At 45.0% G+C, this 15,406-nt stretch overlaps 1 protein-coding gene across 2 annotated transcripts; it reads right to left on the reverse strand.

The window, feature by feature from the left end:
- Positions 1–386: 386 nt before the first annotated feature.
- On the reverse strand, positions 387–13,909 carry prrc1 (proline-rich coiled-coil 1). Of its 2 annotated transcripts, none has more exons than XM_031577763.2 (9): positions 13,817–13,909; positions 11,997–12,105; positions 10,382–10,777; positions 9,275–9,420; positions 8,894–8,996; positions 6,197–6,360; positions 5,269–5,372; positions 4,341–4,443; positions 387–2,377 (listed from the first exon to the last, which is right to left on the reverse strand). In XM_031577763.2, the coding sequence occupies exons 2-9, from the start codon at positions 12,091–12,093 to the stop codon at positions 2,168–2,170; spliced, it is 1,323 nt and encodes a 440-aa protein (XP_031433623.1). In that variant the 5' UTR covers positions 12,094–12,105; positions 13,817–13,909; the 3' UTR covers positions 387–2,167. The 2 variants fall into 2 exon arrangements, with proteins under 2 accessions (XP_031433623.1, XP_012672767.1); XM_012817313.3 differs by having other exon boundaries at positions 13,732–13,851.
- Positions 13,910–15,406: the final 1,497 nt, after the last annotated feature.

Below are 15,406 nucleotides of genomic sequence, written 5' to 3' on the forward strand. Positions count from 1 at the left end.
GGCGGTCCGATCACCATTAATTCCACAGAACATGCCGGTAGCAGTGTTGAGAAGCTTTGGGTTGTGACAGGTAATCTTTTGGTGACCTTTAAAATTAAGCTGACAGGTTCTGACCAGAGAATAGAGAATTCATAATGAACTGCATTCAAGCTCAAAGGGCCCTGATTTGAGTAGTGTGGGTAGGATCAAGTTCATTGGCGACTCCATACTGTTCAGTAGTGCTTCCAAAGCATTCATCTTCTGTGATGGGAAGGCACATAATTATTTATGTTTAGAAAGAGTGGAAGTGACCTTTCTGTCATAGCTAGCATCTAATAATGGATACATGTCCATCCAAATAAATCAACAAGCTAAGTTTTTAAAAAGGTAATACACTACACACAATATTTGAGCGAAAAAAAGATTTTACTCTCCATATGACAAAAGGCACATTCAGGAGATACAAACCGAATTTTTTTCTCCTTAAAAATAATCACAACAGAATCTGGCTTGATTAGGTTAACTCCAGGCAATAAGCTTCAGTTACATATCTGTTCCTGAAACATGAAGTTATACTCTTAAATACACTGGACAATGTTCTTTAGCATAATCCATTTTTGACACTAATTAGGACATCTCGCACAGCCAATATTTTTGCATTATACTTTTTGTCAGTCTGAGCTGTAGCCTACATGAGAATGAGGTTGGACTCAAAACACACACACACACAAGTATATTATTATAATATGCTACTTAATAGCAAAATAGACTAAAAAGCATTGAGCTGCCCTCATTTTTTTAGAGCAAAGATTATAGTAGGGGAACAGTAATCATACTGCCATCATTTGATAAGAGAAGCTTGAAAGACTTCCATATTCACTGACCTTCACTTTCAAACAGTGACTTTCATACAAAGAGAATGCATACACGCTGGTCTGTAACTTTTGTAGTAAGTTTGTAAGTTTACAGACCAAAAGAACGAACATGCACGTAAAACAAAAAGTAAGTGTGTAAGGCCTAAAGTCTGTGCAGATTCCAGATCAGGTCCAGGATCTTTATCTTTAATCAAGGATGCTTGAATAGATCTCTCCTCTGAGCCGGAGAGAAAGTTAATAACAGTTTGAAATACCACAGCATTGGCCGAATTCCTTAATAAATGCCAAGTCTGTGGATTAAATAAAGAACAACAGATTGAACCCATCTTGCACAGACTTGTATTAAAATGCATCTATAATTTCAGGTTGGTATGCCACCTGAACACAGTCCACACAAGACCTCCCTTTGTGCTTGCTAAACGTTAGCAGAATGTAAATCTGCTATGAATGACATAAACAGACCATCCTCAATGCATATTCTCAAGCTACGCAACAAACACACAAGGGGCCAACTGGCAGTCATTCTCTGATGAGCTGACCTGCGCTGATAGGTGTGAACTGGAAGTTGGGCAGTTCTGGATGCGACCTTGCTTAATAAGTACTGGACATGTCTTACTGAGGTTTAATGCGTTAATGACGGCAAATAAGTCTGAATTTAGAAGATTGATACGTCTACGCTAAAAGAGGTGTTTCTGGCATGTCCAATGCAGTTTTATGTCTGTTTCTAAATGTGCGTGTCTGCATATATTTCCACAGAATCACAATGCAATGGTAATTATATATTTACCATTCATATTTCCTAAAGATGGACAAGAATTCATGTAATTCATTATATGAAATGTTTTGGATTTAGTTCACAATTAATCATTTAGAAATAACCTTATTACTCCAACATGTCCTAATAGCCCATTCCCCTTAACAAAAAGCCAATAAAGACATTTAAAAAAACAAAAACAAAAACAAAAAAAGTGTCCTTTCAAAATGGCTTTCAGAGCTTTCAAAAATCTTGCTCTCGGTTTGTCCAGGGATCTCCATTGGCAGGATTCTACATGAAACATCGTCGTCCAACTTGTCAGAGGTACAAAAAAATATCTCATGGAATGTCTCATTTTTTCAGATCGTGATTGATCACAAATACAAATGTTGACGTTAAGGTACGTTTGGCATGCCCACTGGGCACAAACACACACAGGAAGGGGGCATTAGGGGTTCACTGGGTCCTTGGCTGTTACAGTCTGTGGGTATCCCCTGCCTGCCCTCCCTCCCCTTTGGCGTGGCACAGGTCTGAGGTGCAGTGGAGTGCCAGGCTGGCATCACATTGTCCTGGGGGGCAGCTGCTGCTTGTACATGCCCGCCAGGGCCTTGGCAGCGCCATAGATCATCTGACGGCGAGACATGCCCGTGAAGGCCTGGTGCCAGTCGGTCCGACTCACGTGCGGCAAGTTCCGCTCCAACACCTCGCCGACAGTCACTTGCAAGCCCGACCAGCGCAGGCTGTAGTCTGGAGGGGTGAGGGACTGGGCCTGGAGAGAGAGAGAGACACACACACACACACCTTCAGGATGTTCTGCAGTAATCCTCCTTGAATTCTGCCAGCAGGTTGAGTGTTGAAACAGGAGTGAATTGCTCTTTTCTCCCAAACTTTCAACACTCAGTGCTAGGGATTACACGGAGTACTGGAGTATGAGAGCAATTGGGCAGCTCCATCAATTCTCGAGTACTCGTTAATCATATGATGCTAGTGTAAGAACTGAAAATGGGTCCATCTGTAAATATTGTTCATTGTTAGTATTGACAAAATTTCACATACTGCTTGTTTGGAGTCAGGGGGTGAAGCAGACTTTTTAACTACAACAAGAACACATAAGAAGTACTGGCGAATGATGGTAACTAATGTTAAAATATGGTCTGTATCATCCATACTTCACTTCAGGTAATATGTATTCATATCATATCTTTAATTTTATGCTTTGCGCTATGTGCTGTGACCAACCCCATTATAGTTGCATCGTCTTTCAGTTGATACAAGACACCTCCCGCCCCCCCTGAGCACACCCCTGGGTCCTCAAGTTTGTCAGCAAGCGATGACTTGATTTCTAAAATGAAGTACTCGAGCAACCCCAACTCAGTGGACCCTTGACATTTTCACTTCAATCCCCAGATGATGATGAGATATCAAGCTCAGTCACACTTTTTATTATAGTGTCTATTCGAGACAATGTTTTAGTCTAACTACATTATGAAGTAGCCTGAAGTAGAAATATGCTGTTATACATTCACAATTAGTGCGTTACCCTATATGTTTCATAATAAGAGTAATGCCACATGCAGTGATGTCTTAAGTTCACGTGAGACTGGAGTTGTGACGTCCCTAAAACACCATCCTCCAGCTCAGACCCCCTAAAACATCCAACGCCATGACATCCCTAAAAGCCGCCATCTCTCAAAGTTCAGAAACCCAAAGGAGGGTTTTTGAATATAAGTGCAGTGGCCTTGCTCCAACCTTGACAGTTCCAGGGGTGCCAAGATCAGCCACTTCTACTGACAAAATCTGACTTGCCTCTGACTACAGAGAGGGTTTGATGCTTCAAAAACGTATCACCCAACCAGGCTCGCTCACGGACCTCGCACTGTATTATTTCAGAGTGCGACTTTGCGTTTTAACATCTTCAAATTCAGCAGCTGGCGTTAGGGGGTAGATGAGAGGAGAGACTGATGTGAGGTGACGCAAGCATTTTTTTAATTGCTCCAGACACAGGACGGCTTGGCAGGCACGCTTTAAAAAAGTCAGGAGACGGAGGAAAAAGCTTACACGAAGAAAAAGGCGACATGGCACTTCAAACGCGATGATATGACTTCCAATTACTCGGAGCGCTTCGGAGCTGTCAGTGGAGCACCTGTGAGTGACTCTTGCTTGACTCGACTCAGTGCGGCAGTCAACATCTCGCGTCTTGGACCGTTTAAGCATCACCTATCTAAGCTCCCTCAAACTTTCTGAACCTCTAGAGCCTGATGGTTCTCACTTGTGCCCCTACCTTCGCTGCACGTTTCCCATTGTCTGCTTAACCTAACTGAACCAGTCACTGCTGTTTAGCTGAACACGTCTGCCCCCCAAGAGGCATTGTTAAAAACAGCTACTTTAATCAGTTGTGCTTGGAGCAGGACTAGATACAAGATATGGAAGGTAAGGGAGCTCTTAAGGCAGGACTGAAAACCCACCTTGCCCTAGAGAAGTACAGAAACGACTTCAGTATGAGCTGCTGAATCTTAGCTCCTCCTCTCTCCTGACAGCCGAGCAAACACTTCAATGAAAAAGGTCAATCGCTCGGGGGCGAGGATGATATGGACTCCCCACCCCGCCCGTCCTGGGAAGGTCACATCATGTCACGTCACATCCCTCCACACCTCTAGGCGCTGCTGCTGCTGCCTGGCTACCCCTGCACTTTTTTAAATGGGCTTCTGTCCGCTGCCGCCGGTGTCCCTTACCTGCTGGACGTGCTCCAGAGCGAGGGGGGTGGCCTGGGTGAACGTCTCGATGTGGACGCCGTTGCCCGGGTCGTCCAGGATCAGGCAGCCAATGTCAAACCACCTGCCGGAGGCGACAGCAAAAGAGAGCAATTACGGCTAGCGTGAATTGAGATCACGGGGTGTAATGGATGCACTGGATTGGCCGGTGAGAAAATTAAATGGAGGAGTCCTATGGTGACGGGAGGAAGACGGTGGGAAAAAAAAGAAAATAATCAAGAGCAATTTCATGGCAACTCTGACAGGGTCAATTATGGAGATTGACCAATTTACCCAATGTGCTTTTCTTGTTACATAAACCACAAAGGACATTTTCGACTGTCCGTCAAATCCTTCAGTCAGAAATCTCCAACAAAAATCCACTCTGTGGGGATTCTCAGCTACAGCATCCACTGTATCAAATTAACCACCGGCACAGAACAGCGGTCATGGTCTGCAAACACTTGCAGCTTGACTCCGCTCAGCTTAGACTGACCAGAGTGACTCATCCTCAGCTTTGCCCCCCTGCTCTTTAAGGGGCTTTCCCCCCCTTCTTTTGCGTAAAGGAGATTGGGTCGTTTACTGCTCGGAAGTAAGGAGGTTAAGTCAGCTGATCTCTGCCATGTGTGCTTCACAGCGTTTTCTTTTTTCCCTCGACGGTTCAGTCGGGCTATGCTGAGCGTCTGCATTCCCACCTCCACTCCGGTCAGGGCAAACAGTCCTTTGTGACTTTCAGTGATCATCATCTACTCTGGCCTCAAGCAAGGAGGGGGAATTAAAAAGAACAGAGAGCAGTTTTCCACAAATGCGCACAGGCCTGAAAATGAATATGATTTCCAAGCCTGCAAGCTCTAAACTTGACGGGAGTCGAAGGGAGGGGAGGGGGGGTTGTAAAGGGCTCTCGGCTTACTTGTCTGGAAAGAGCTCGGCAATGAAGTTCTCCACGGAGACCACCGGCTGCTTCTCGTGAATGATGCCCGCGCGACGCAGGCCGTCAACGCGCTCCTGGGCCCCCTGGGGGAGAATGAGATGGCAGAACACACACTTACACACCTAGTCGCTTATGCTCTCGGCACACACACCAGCGCGCGCGCACACACACACACACACACACACACACACACACACACACACACACACACACACACACACACACACACACACACACACCTCACTTTTGCTTTCACCCACATAAACCAACACACATACACCTGTGCTCCCTGCAGGTGCAGGCAGAATATACGAGCAGACAGAATATAAACTTACACACCCAGACACTCTCACTGTCTCTCCTTCTTTTGAACACACACACACACACACACACACACACACACACTTGAGATATCTGCCGGGTGAGGCTCACTTTGTTACTCACTTTGTTACACACACACCTTAAGACCTATTCTTGCTCACATTGTGTGCGCACAGTACCCCGCAGGGAATATGAAATGCTTAACCAGAAAATTAATTTAACGGATGAAATATTTTCACTGGTAGTACAGAAGTTCAGCGTCCTACATCCAAAACCCAAAGTATACCCTCTCTTTTTCTTTTGGGTTTTTAACACCATTATCACAACAAAACATTTTGTTTGTAGACCTGCACACAACACTCCATGGCCCTGATACAGAGACAAGAACATGGTTTTAGAACACTCTTACTGAGTGATCAACTCACTAATGCAAAATAAGCACATAACACACAAAAACCAATTACTGCCATACTCCTATTCTAATTCAACCCTGTCAGAGGAGACACAGTGTTTTGTTGGTCCCTGGTTGGCACCGTGTTGGAGTGTGTAGGCGGTGCTGGTGTGGCACGTCTGCCGCGGCTCTCACCTTGACTCCGGCGGCGTAGCCCACGGGCTGGGGGGCGATGTTGGACTGGCCTGCCTCGCCGGTCACCATGGCCATGCCAAACACCTCCTGGAAGGCATCGCGCACCGCCCCCACCTTCACCTCCTTATCGGAGGTCACCACGATGTCCACGTCCCCGCCAGACTCTGATGGATGAGGAGAGTGGAGAGAGAAGGAGGGGGGGAGGGGAGAGAGAGAGATTGAGAGAGAGAGAGAGGTTTAAAAGAGGTTAAAAAAGTTGGAAGGGCAGCGTGAGGGAGAGAGAAGGTGAGAGAGAAAATGAAGTCGGGAGGGAAGAGGGGTGAAAAAAACAACAAGGTGAGAAAGAAGACAGAGAAGTCATTAGAAGGAGGAAGTAATATGGTGGCGAGTGAGAGAAAGAGAGAGTGAGAGAATGAGGGGTGGAGGGGGGGGGGGAGTGAGAGTTAGGCTGAGCGGAGGAGCAAAACATCACGTATCCTCCTTTAAAAGATTCTCTCCTTCACTGTGGACATGAGGGATGGTTCAGACGAGGGTGTCTGAAGCATCTATCACCGTGCCCCACCGCTGTGAAAGTCCTCTCACATCACAACCAGAATACAGAGACTGAGTTCTAACAGGGGGCTGTTTATCACCAGTAAACACAGACCCCAGTGCTGTCCGACACACTGTAGGACCGGGGGGGGGGGGGGGGGGGCGTGGATTTACAGCAAGGAAGGCGCGCCGCGTTGAGGGTGACAATATAGAACAAGAAACATAAATAAACAACCAACTACAGGTCAAATTTTACATGGTGGTGTTTTTTCATTGTCAAAGGGGGGCCTGCTATGAAACGTTTAGAAATCACTGCTGTAGGTGATGCAATCTATGATTTGGTTTAAAGGTGTGTGTGTGTTTATTGTTATTTGTTTGTTTTACAAGAAATATTCTGCTTTCCATGGATTCGATGCACTGTGTGTGTTTTCTCTGAGGACCACAATATAACAATATGAAAAAAACAAACAAAAAAAACCCCAATGTGCCCAGACACCGCAGCCTGGCTCCACCCCTATCGCGCTCAGCTCAGTTATCACTGAGATTACAGTCTGGAAACTATCTATAGGGGGTGGTTACGTGCAATGACGTTAAAGCATTTGTTTTGAAATGCAGTAACAACAATAGTGGCAGTGCTGGGGGGTATTCGTCGTAGCTCGCTAAACGGTTTAGCGAGCTAATTTTCAGGCTAAGATAAAAAAACTCCCCTCTTTTTGGTTCGTGGAAGCAACTTTTGATAAATCACCATATAGTTACATATCGATTAGCACTAACCTGCTCCAGGGCAGGCTAACTTAAGTGTAGCTGGATAAGCTTGCCACACCCCCGGAAAAAGGAGGGATCCCATTGACCAAGGACTGATATTAGAGTTAGATTAGCGGAGGGAGAGAGTTCTTTGCGATCGCCAAGATCCATTATTCTTGTATGAGCGCTACCGATTCAGCCGACAAGGAATCATTCATTTACAAGACCTTCTCGAGTCATTTATTGCAAACACCACATTGACTGTCTTTTTTGCGAGTGGTACATTTTTGTAGTGTCGGTGATGCGGAGAACAAAGCACTCATAATTATATGAGTGTTATTAGTACACCATAGCATATCATTATTGTAGAAAATGATTACGGTGGACTCATGATAAGAATAGAGAGAAATACAGACAATTTATTTTCACTGCTTCAATTTATTGCATTTGTTATTAATACATTTAGTCATTTAACAGACGCTTTTATTCAAAGCGACTTCCAAGGAAATGTAAAACTACATCGAGGAAGGAGGTGAGGGGATTTGAACTAGCAACCATGCAGATTCAAACCGGTAGAGGAAACCTCTGTACCAGCTGACACTTGCCGTCAGGTATTCATACATAGATATCACCCTATAAACATCCCAACACACCTTGCTCTCACAGCGGTGGTGGTGTTGAATTTTGCCATGATTATGGTCTTGTATTCTTCATAAGCGTTCATGTTCATCTCCTACTCGCCAGCGGAGAAAAAAAGAGCCCTTTTCTTTGAGTTTAGAACCATTATACCGTTAGAAAATCATGGTTTTGGTGATCGACCTTTCCTGCCTTTTGAAGTAGGACGTGCACGCGCAAATGCCATGATAACTTTAGCCTGCTTGAAATTAACCACATGATTAGGATGCGGGTCAGCCGTTAACGAACCGATATTTGCTGTTCTCAATCAGCTCGCTAATCTTAACGGGCTAAAATGCCAATTGATTAACTTAGCTTCAATCCTACGACGAACGTACCCCTGGAGCTAGACAAAGTGATACAAACGATGATAGTAACACTAGCAAACGTCACAGAATTGAAGCTGGAGCAAGAAGAACGCGTACATTTATTCATCAAAGGCAAAGACATTGTTTATTTACGGCCAAAGGGGTTTGGGGAAAGGCTAATATAGCAGCTTGCATCGTTACTGGTGAAGTGGGAAGTATAGCAGTCCCATACTGGTCAATGCCGATTGCTTAACAAATGCTGGTCCAACGGTTTCAAAATTAAACCGAAGTCTACCCCAAATAGGATGCCACGACCGCAAATAATCCCCATGGGGCATACAGACTAAAGACTACAGAGCACACTGACAAACACTAACTTGTTCCTAGTCAATCTGTAATTCTCAGAAAGATCTACAGACATAATGCAAGGGGAACTTACTGATATAAGGAGCCATGCCCGGATCCAGCGTGGTGATCATAGATTCCACAGAGTGCTTCGTCTTATCCAGGACCGACTTGACCATTTGGTTCCCTGCCACTCCCTACACAGAAACACACACACATGGTTTCTAACATTTGACATATCAACAGGGATCCTCATTGAAAATCCCCCTCATGAAATCTCACTAACTGCCGTCAAAAAAAATAAGTTTACTGTACACTGTATACCACACAGCCTAGTGTTGACATTTTCATCCAATGTGATGCTGGCAAACGCAAACAACGCTATTTATTTAAGTAGCATTTCAGATGCAGAATGCATGCGGGGATGCATCTAAGTGCCTCACTGATGCTTTGACAGACAGACTGGAGGACTGACCTTGATGAAGCCCCAGATTCCGCCTCCAGGGTTGACGGTCTGGACCATGCGAGGGTCCTCCTGATCTTCGGGGAACGTGATTGGGGACACCAGCTCCAAGCCTCCGGACATGGCTGGCTGCTGCACCATGGGGTTTGTTATGACCCCTGGAAGGACAGACAATAATGATGGGGGGGGGGGGGGTGTCAGAGTCAAAACATGAAAGAGTATTTTCAACACACACACACTTTCAATGGCTTTATGAATTGGTCTGAATCACTCAATCACATGCACAGAGGTAATCACATCCAACCCTAGCGTACACACACACAAGTTCTTCCTGCATCTGAGAGAGACAGAGAGAGAGAGAGAGAGAGAGAGAGAGAGAGCAGCTCTACAGAGCTCTAGACTTCTAGCAGCTCTAGTCACTCAAAAAAAATGGAGAAATGCAAAACAATCAGGATCCCTGAACCTCCCTCCTGCTTTCTCAATGAAATAGTACCAACCTCATGCTAAAGAGTAAGGGAGGCATCATCTGCGAAGGTGCCCGCCTTTCTATAATCAGTGTTGATGGACTCTTTAGATGTCAGTATACCTGTCTTTCTTTCTTTCTTTTTTAACTTGGTGCCAATCATTTTTGCTTGCGCCGCACCAATGGCAGTGGACGCGGGGGGGCATTCAACAACTGCGTTTCATTCAAAATGCGTGAAAGCCACTTGTTTACAAATGAAACCTTCAACATTGATTTCAATTTCATGACTGACTGACTGCCTGCTAGCCCTTTCTGTTTCTTTATTTGCTCTTTGGAATTGCTGAATACAGTGCAGTCCAATTAAAAACGCACTCCCAGCATCTGCCCATCTCATCACAGACTTAAGCTGCAGCTCCCTAATAGCAATTGAAGCCCTTCAGAAGGACCAGGGTGGGAGCCGGGGTTTTTAGACCATGGTTGGAAGTCAGCCCCAGAGGGTATACCTCTTCCCCTTGTGCCAGTCCCATCCACTTCATCCAAACACTGTTCACTCAACTACCATGCACCTTTGTTCAAGTCAATGTACTACAATCCAAGAAAGGTAAGACGGTGCCTTGGCATCAGGTGCACCATGTCCCAGACCTGCAGATGCATACCTGGCATCGGAGGAGCGCTGGAGAAGCTGGGCATGAGCGGCGTCTGGGGTGTCCGTCCGGCGTGCCCTCTTGTGATGTCATATCCTGCACTCATGCTGAAGCCTGTGGTTGGCGGCGCGAAGAACGGACCTGACGGAGGAGGAGCGGTGGCGCCCATGGGAGGCGGAGGGCCGGAGGTCGGGGAGAAAGGCATCATGGGACTGGTGTACGGGACGCCCATGGCAGGCGGGGGGATGGGGGAGGCTGTGGACATGAATGGAGGGCCAAGCGAGGGCTGGATTGGGGGAAGGGAGGTGGTCGCTCCCATCGGGGGCATAGGGGTGGGGGTTGAGAAGCCCTCTGGAGCAAAGGAGGAGATGCCGGTGGTGCTGGGGAGGGACATGGGGCTTGACAGGCCTGTGAGGGAGGAAGAGAGGATTAGAGGATGAGAGAGGGTGGAAATCAGTTTTCAGTTTTTTTTATACCCAGAAACATGACATCACCACTGCAATAACACGACCAAGTGGATCGCTCATGGCTTGAAAGCCGCACATCAGAATAAAAGAGCCGGGTAATATGACTCAGCAATTAGTGAATGGGTTTCAATTCTGCAAAATCCTCTTATGAATATGGACAGAATGAATGCTCAAAAACTAGAATCTAGAGCCAAATCTGTCCATCTCATTATCTCATGCTCTCCTGAGTCCCTTCACTGGTCTTCTGTGTAATTACACCACACCACAACACAACACAACAACAGTTTAGCCCACAGGGACCCGCTGTTGTAGAAAACAGACATTGCCAGAAAGCCATACAAACTCAAGTGCAACAATTCCTTTCAATAATTATTTTTTTAGAGTTAATAGAGTTTTTACTGTCTAGCAATGTTTTTTTTTTTTCATTCTTTGGCCTGTGTGCTGTTTGGCCCCAAAGCAGTAATTATTGCTATTAAAATAAACTGAAAGGTCACTGCTAAGTCAAGTCTACTGATTAGTAGATACATCAAAACACAGGAGTGAAATTCACTGTTGATAATGAGTCCTTCAGGAGATATCCTTGCCTTCACCCAGATATCTGACTGATAAATAACTATGCAGCTCCAATCACACCCTGACAGATTATACCCTTGGACAGCATATTCTGGTTTCTTGCTACTAAGTGTATCCACTGATTCTAGATCGGGCTTGCCATCAGACAGTGGGTCTTGCTGATTTTGAAAACACAAAAAAGGGCATCTGTGGACCTGCTGAGTTGCATCATCTGTTTGCTGTATGAAACAGCTCATAGCCAAACAGAAACTCTAATGGGAAAACTGATGGGCCTATAGGTGTATGCGTATCAAATGCACTACAGATTCACATTATACAGCACAGTCTTTGTTTAATGCCAGGCCACCCCCTCACCTCACCTCACCCCCCAAATTGTTTAGGAGTTTTTTTTCTTCTTTTCCAAGCACTTAATCCTTGACTACTTCCATGGTGCTATCTTCATTATACACATTTTCTGAATTCTCCATGTACCCATACCTGCGCCCACCCTTCATGTTAATATGCAACCTCCACCCATGCTTGTAGCTGAGTTTCTGTTGAAGTTAATTTGTGAAGAGATGAACTCTCTGTTCTGCGTCTGATCTTACCAATGGTCAGAGGAGGAGGACTGACTGCGGATGCCATGCTGAGGGGAGGTGGAGGAGTGGTGGGCGGGGTGGTTTCTATTCCACTCTCTTCCATCATCTTTCCTCGCTTCTGCTTTCAGGTGTGGAGAGAGAAAGAGAGAAGGGGGGGGGGGGGGGGCAATTAATTCATGCTCGGCTCATTATGCAGCGCCTCCGTGGCTGACAGGCACTTGGATAGATTCTGTGCTTTGTCACGTCAGCCAATTATCACAGCGCTGCTCCGATGTAATTGCCTGGGTCTGACTGCTCGAGCGAGAACCGGACGGAGGGGGAAAGACCTGTCCATTATCCATATAACAGCCGGCACTTCAGGACCGCGCGTTCTCGTGACGCCGAAATGCAAATAAGTTGCGCATTTTTTTCAAAGCCATTGCCTTTCCAGTGGGTTTATTATACATTTTTTTTAAACCTGCTTTTTTTTGTATCTATAGTAGCTCATTTCTTCATGCATGGTCATCAACAGTGTCGTGTTTTTTAAAACAACATCTTAAGGTATATTGTAGTAATTGCACTCTCATGAGGATGCTATAATATGCAGGGATTACCTGCAGAAGACCCCTACACACAAGCGTCACAATAAATCAGCCCTGGTCATATATCATCGGTGGAAGAATCAGGGTTTTCCTGGGACAAGAGTGGGTTACTTGATAAAACTAAGGGTCTAAGATCAAATTGAGAATAGTATCTAACGTTGCTCTTGAGACTTGCATTGACCATATTCCCTGGAGTTAACCAAGTAGACCAACTCAAAGCAAAACGTCAGTTGGAAAAATGCGGTGTAATAATCAAGCGCTAAGTACTTGCTTGAATACTCGCAAACGTGTTCACTTTAATGGAGGGTGGAAGGAAAAGAGTTTTAATCGGCTGTAGCTACAATGTGTCACTTTTGCTGTCAGTCGGTTGTTGCCACGTCTTCAAGGATAGTTATGGCCTACCATAGACACATTTCCACCCGGTACTTGAAGTGCCACGACTTCCACGAAAATACAAGTGACCCATTATTGTTCTAAAAAAGCATACCGAGTACATACAACTTGATTTAAAGGAAAACGCAGGGTACACGCACGGCAAACGAACACATCCGTGCAATTGCTTCTGCCTCTGGGAATGCAAATCTATCGCCTGTTTCACAAAGTAAAGTTCACCTACACGTTTACACCGGCGGTTGACGTTGCACTGCAATAGCTTGATTTCATTAAACCGAGCGGTCAACCAGCTTACGAAAATCAGATGGCGGACCGAACAGAGCTTTTCAAAGACAGCAGCTAGCGCACAGTGCAGACATCGGTGTTTACATCCAGCTGACTAACCTCAGTCAATCACAATTCCTTGATTCATGAAGCAGCTAGCAAGCTAGCTAATATATAACGTTAAACGACTTAATGATGCAAGCCAAACTGCTCACTGTAATAAAACCCCTGAAAGCATAACCGGCTAACTTAAAGAAATCCACTGGCAGCCTTAACACAAGGCATTTGAATGGAGTTTCCATTCGGCAAACATATGCCCCTGTAGCTGTCAATACTCGGTACTGAAGAGCCTTGGGCATATGCTGACCCTAACTGACTGGCTTGGTTAACATTAGCTAGCTTGATTCAGCTAGACAGCTAAGATGATGCTAAAGCGGAACAAAAGAGCGGTCCTTCTGCAAGCCATTTGACGACATTAGAAGCAAGGAAGTGGATGTCACACCTACCTGATAACAGTTATTTAGCGATAAAAATAGTAGATGGAAAATCTATATGTATCCAGCAAACTCTGGAGTTCGTAAGACCACTGACCCTGTCGAAAATGGCCGCGTTCTGGTGACGTCAGAAATTGCCACGTCTCAAGATGTAGTGGGAGGTGCGTGTAGTTGTCGCTCCAATCCCAGTCCAGTAATTCAGAACTAAAACTATGAAGGCAATTAATCAGTTTGAATTTGATATTAAGTAGTCTATTTAAACACGTTATCCTTAAATTGTATGGTTCATAGTTCTTGGAGAAATTACTGCCATAAAAATGCCGCATTCTAAAGCGCATTCTGTACAGCAAAGCTGGAATTTGTAGACTACTCCAATTTGGAGTATATACAATTAATATATATATGTATATACAGTGGTGGCCAAAATTATTAGAACACCTGGCAGATCTGAAAATATTGACCTATTTTTTGCCTCCAAAACATGATTTAATTTCATAATGTTCATGAAACATGCAGATGGTTGCTCTGAGCACAAAAAATATTAGATGAAGCGAGTCCTACTATTTTTATCCACTTTTAACTTTAATATGTGGTATGTCCACCTTTTGCAATTACAGCAGCACATCTCTCTGGCATAGTGTCAATATATTTCCTGAGAACTTCAACACTAATGTTATCCCATGCCTTCTGCAACTCAAGCCAAAGGCTTTCCTTTGAATGTACAATAGATCTGTCCAGTTTATTTTCCAACTCTCCCAAAATTTGCTCGATGGGGTTGAGGTCCACACTTTAAGGAGGCCAGCCCATCATTTTCAATGTTCCAGCAGATTTCTTCTGTCGCATGTAGTTCCGGCAATAGTTAGAAGAATGTTTAGGGTCATTGTCCTCTTGGAAAATAAATCCAGGCCCAATAAGACGACTCCCAGATGTGCCTCACCAGAATGTTGTGGTATACTTTCTTATCCATGATGCCATCAATTTTCACTAAGTCACCTGTTCCTGAGGCTGAAATGGCACCCCACCATAATTTTACCCCCTCCGTGTTTAACTGTTGGCAAGAGACACTCAATTTTATATCTCTCCCCCTCCCTCCGTCGAACATGCGCTCTTCGCTTGTTGCCAAACTGTTCAAACTTGGACTCATCAGTCCACAACAACACATCTTCCTTTGTCCATTTCTTGTGTTCTTTTGCAAATTTCAGGCGTTTCACTCTATTTTTCTCTTTCAGTAATGGTTTCTTTGCTGCTTTTCTGCCGACAAGTCCTTCTTCTCCCAGTTTCCGATGCACAGTTCTTGAAGACACTGTTGCCCCATTAGTCATTGTGGTGTTGATCTCGTCACACAGTTCTCGTGAGGTCTTTCTTCGGTCCTTAAGACTGAGAATTTTGAAATGCTTCACTTGTCTGTCTGAAAGTTTCTTTTTTCTACCTCTCCCCTTTTGGTTCTGGTGTGAATCGATGGCATCATGGCGGTATAAAGTGTACTTTACAGTGCTTGGACTGCATCTCAAGTACTTGGCTATGCGGCAGTAACTCCAGCCAGCATAAAAAAAGGGCCTTTATTCGAACCCGTTGCTCACTCGTTAGCTCCTTCTTCACCTTAGCGATGTTCAAAGAGCAACATGTGCTTCAAGTCTACTTCTAGAGGTTTTGAATTTATACCATTTGGTGGTGTGGCCTCAGTGAC

The sequence above is a fragment of the Clupea harengus genome, chromosome 12, assembly GCF_900700415.2.
Source record: "Clupea harengus chromosome 12, Ch_v2.0.2, whole genome shotgun sequence".
NCBI classification, from domain to species: domain Eukaryota; kingdom Metazoa; phylum Chordata; class Actinopteri; order Clupeiformes; family Clupeidae; genus Clupea; species Clupea harengus.

What these genes read in the sequence shown, in the direction of transcription:
- prrc1 (XM_031577763.2), bottom strand. Translation starts at nt 12,093, where the DNA reads ATGATGGAAGAGAGTGGAATAGAAACCACCCCGCCCACCACTCCTCCA. An exon ending in TCCTCCTCCTCTGACCATTG is followed by an intron (nt 10,778 to 11,996) that starts GTAAGATCAGAC and finishes CCTCCCTCACAG; the next exon opens with GCCTGTCAAGCCCCATGTCC. An exon ending in CTCTGGAGCACGTCCAGCAG is followed by an intron (nt 2,378 to 4,340) that starts GTAAGGGACACC and finishes CTCTCTCTCCAG; the next exon opens with GCCCAGTCCCTCACCCCTCC.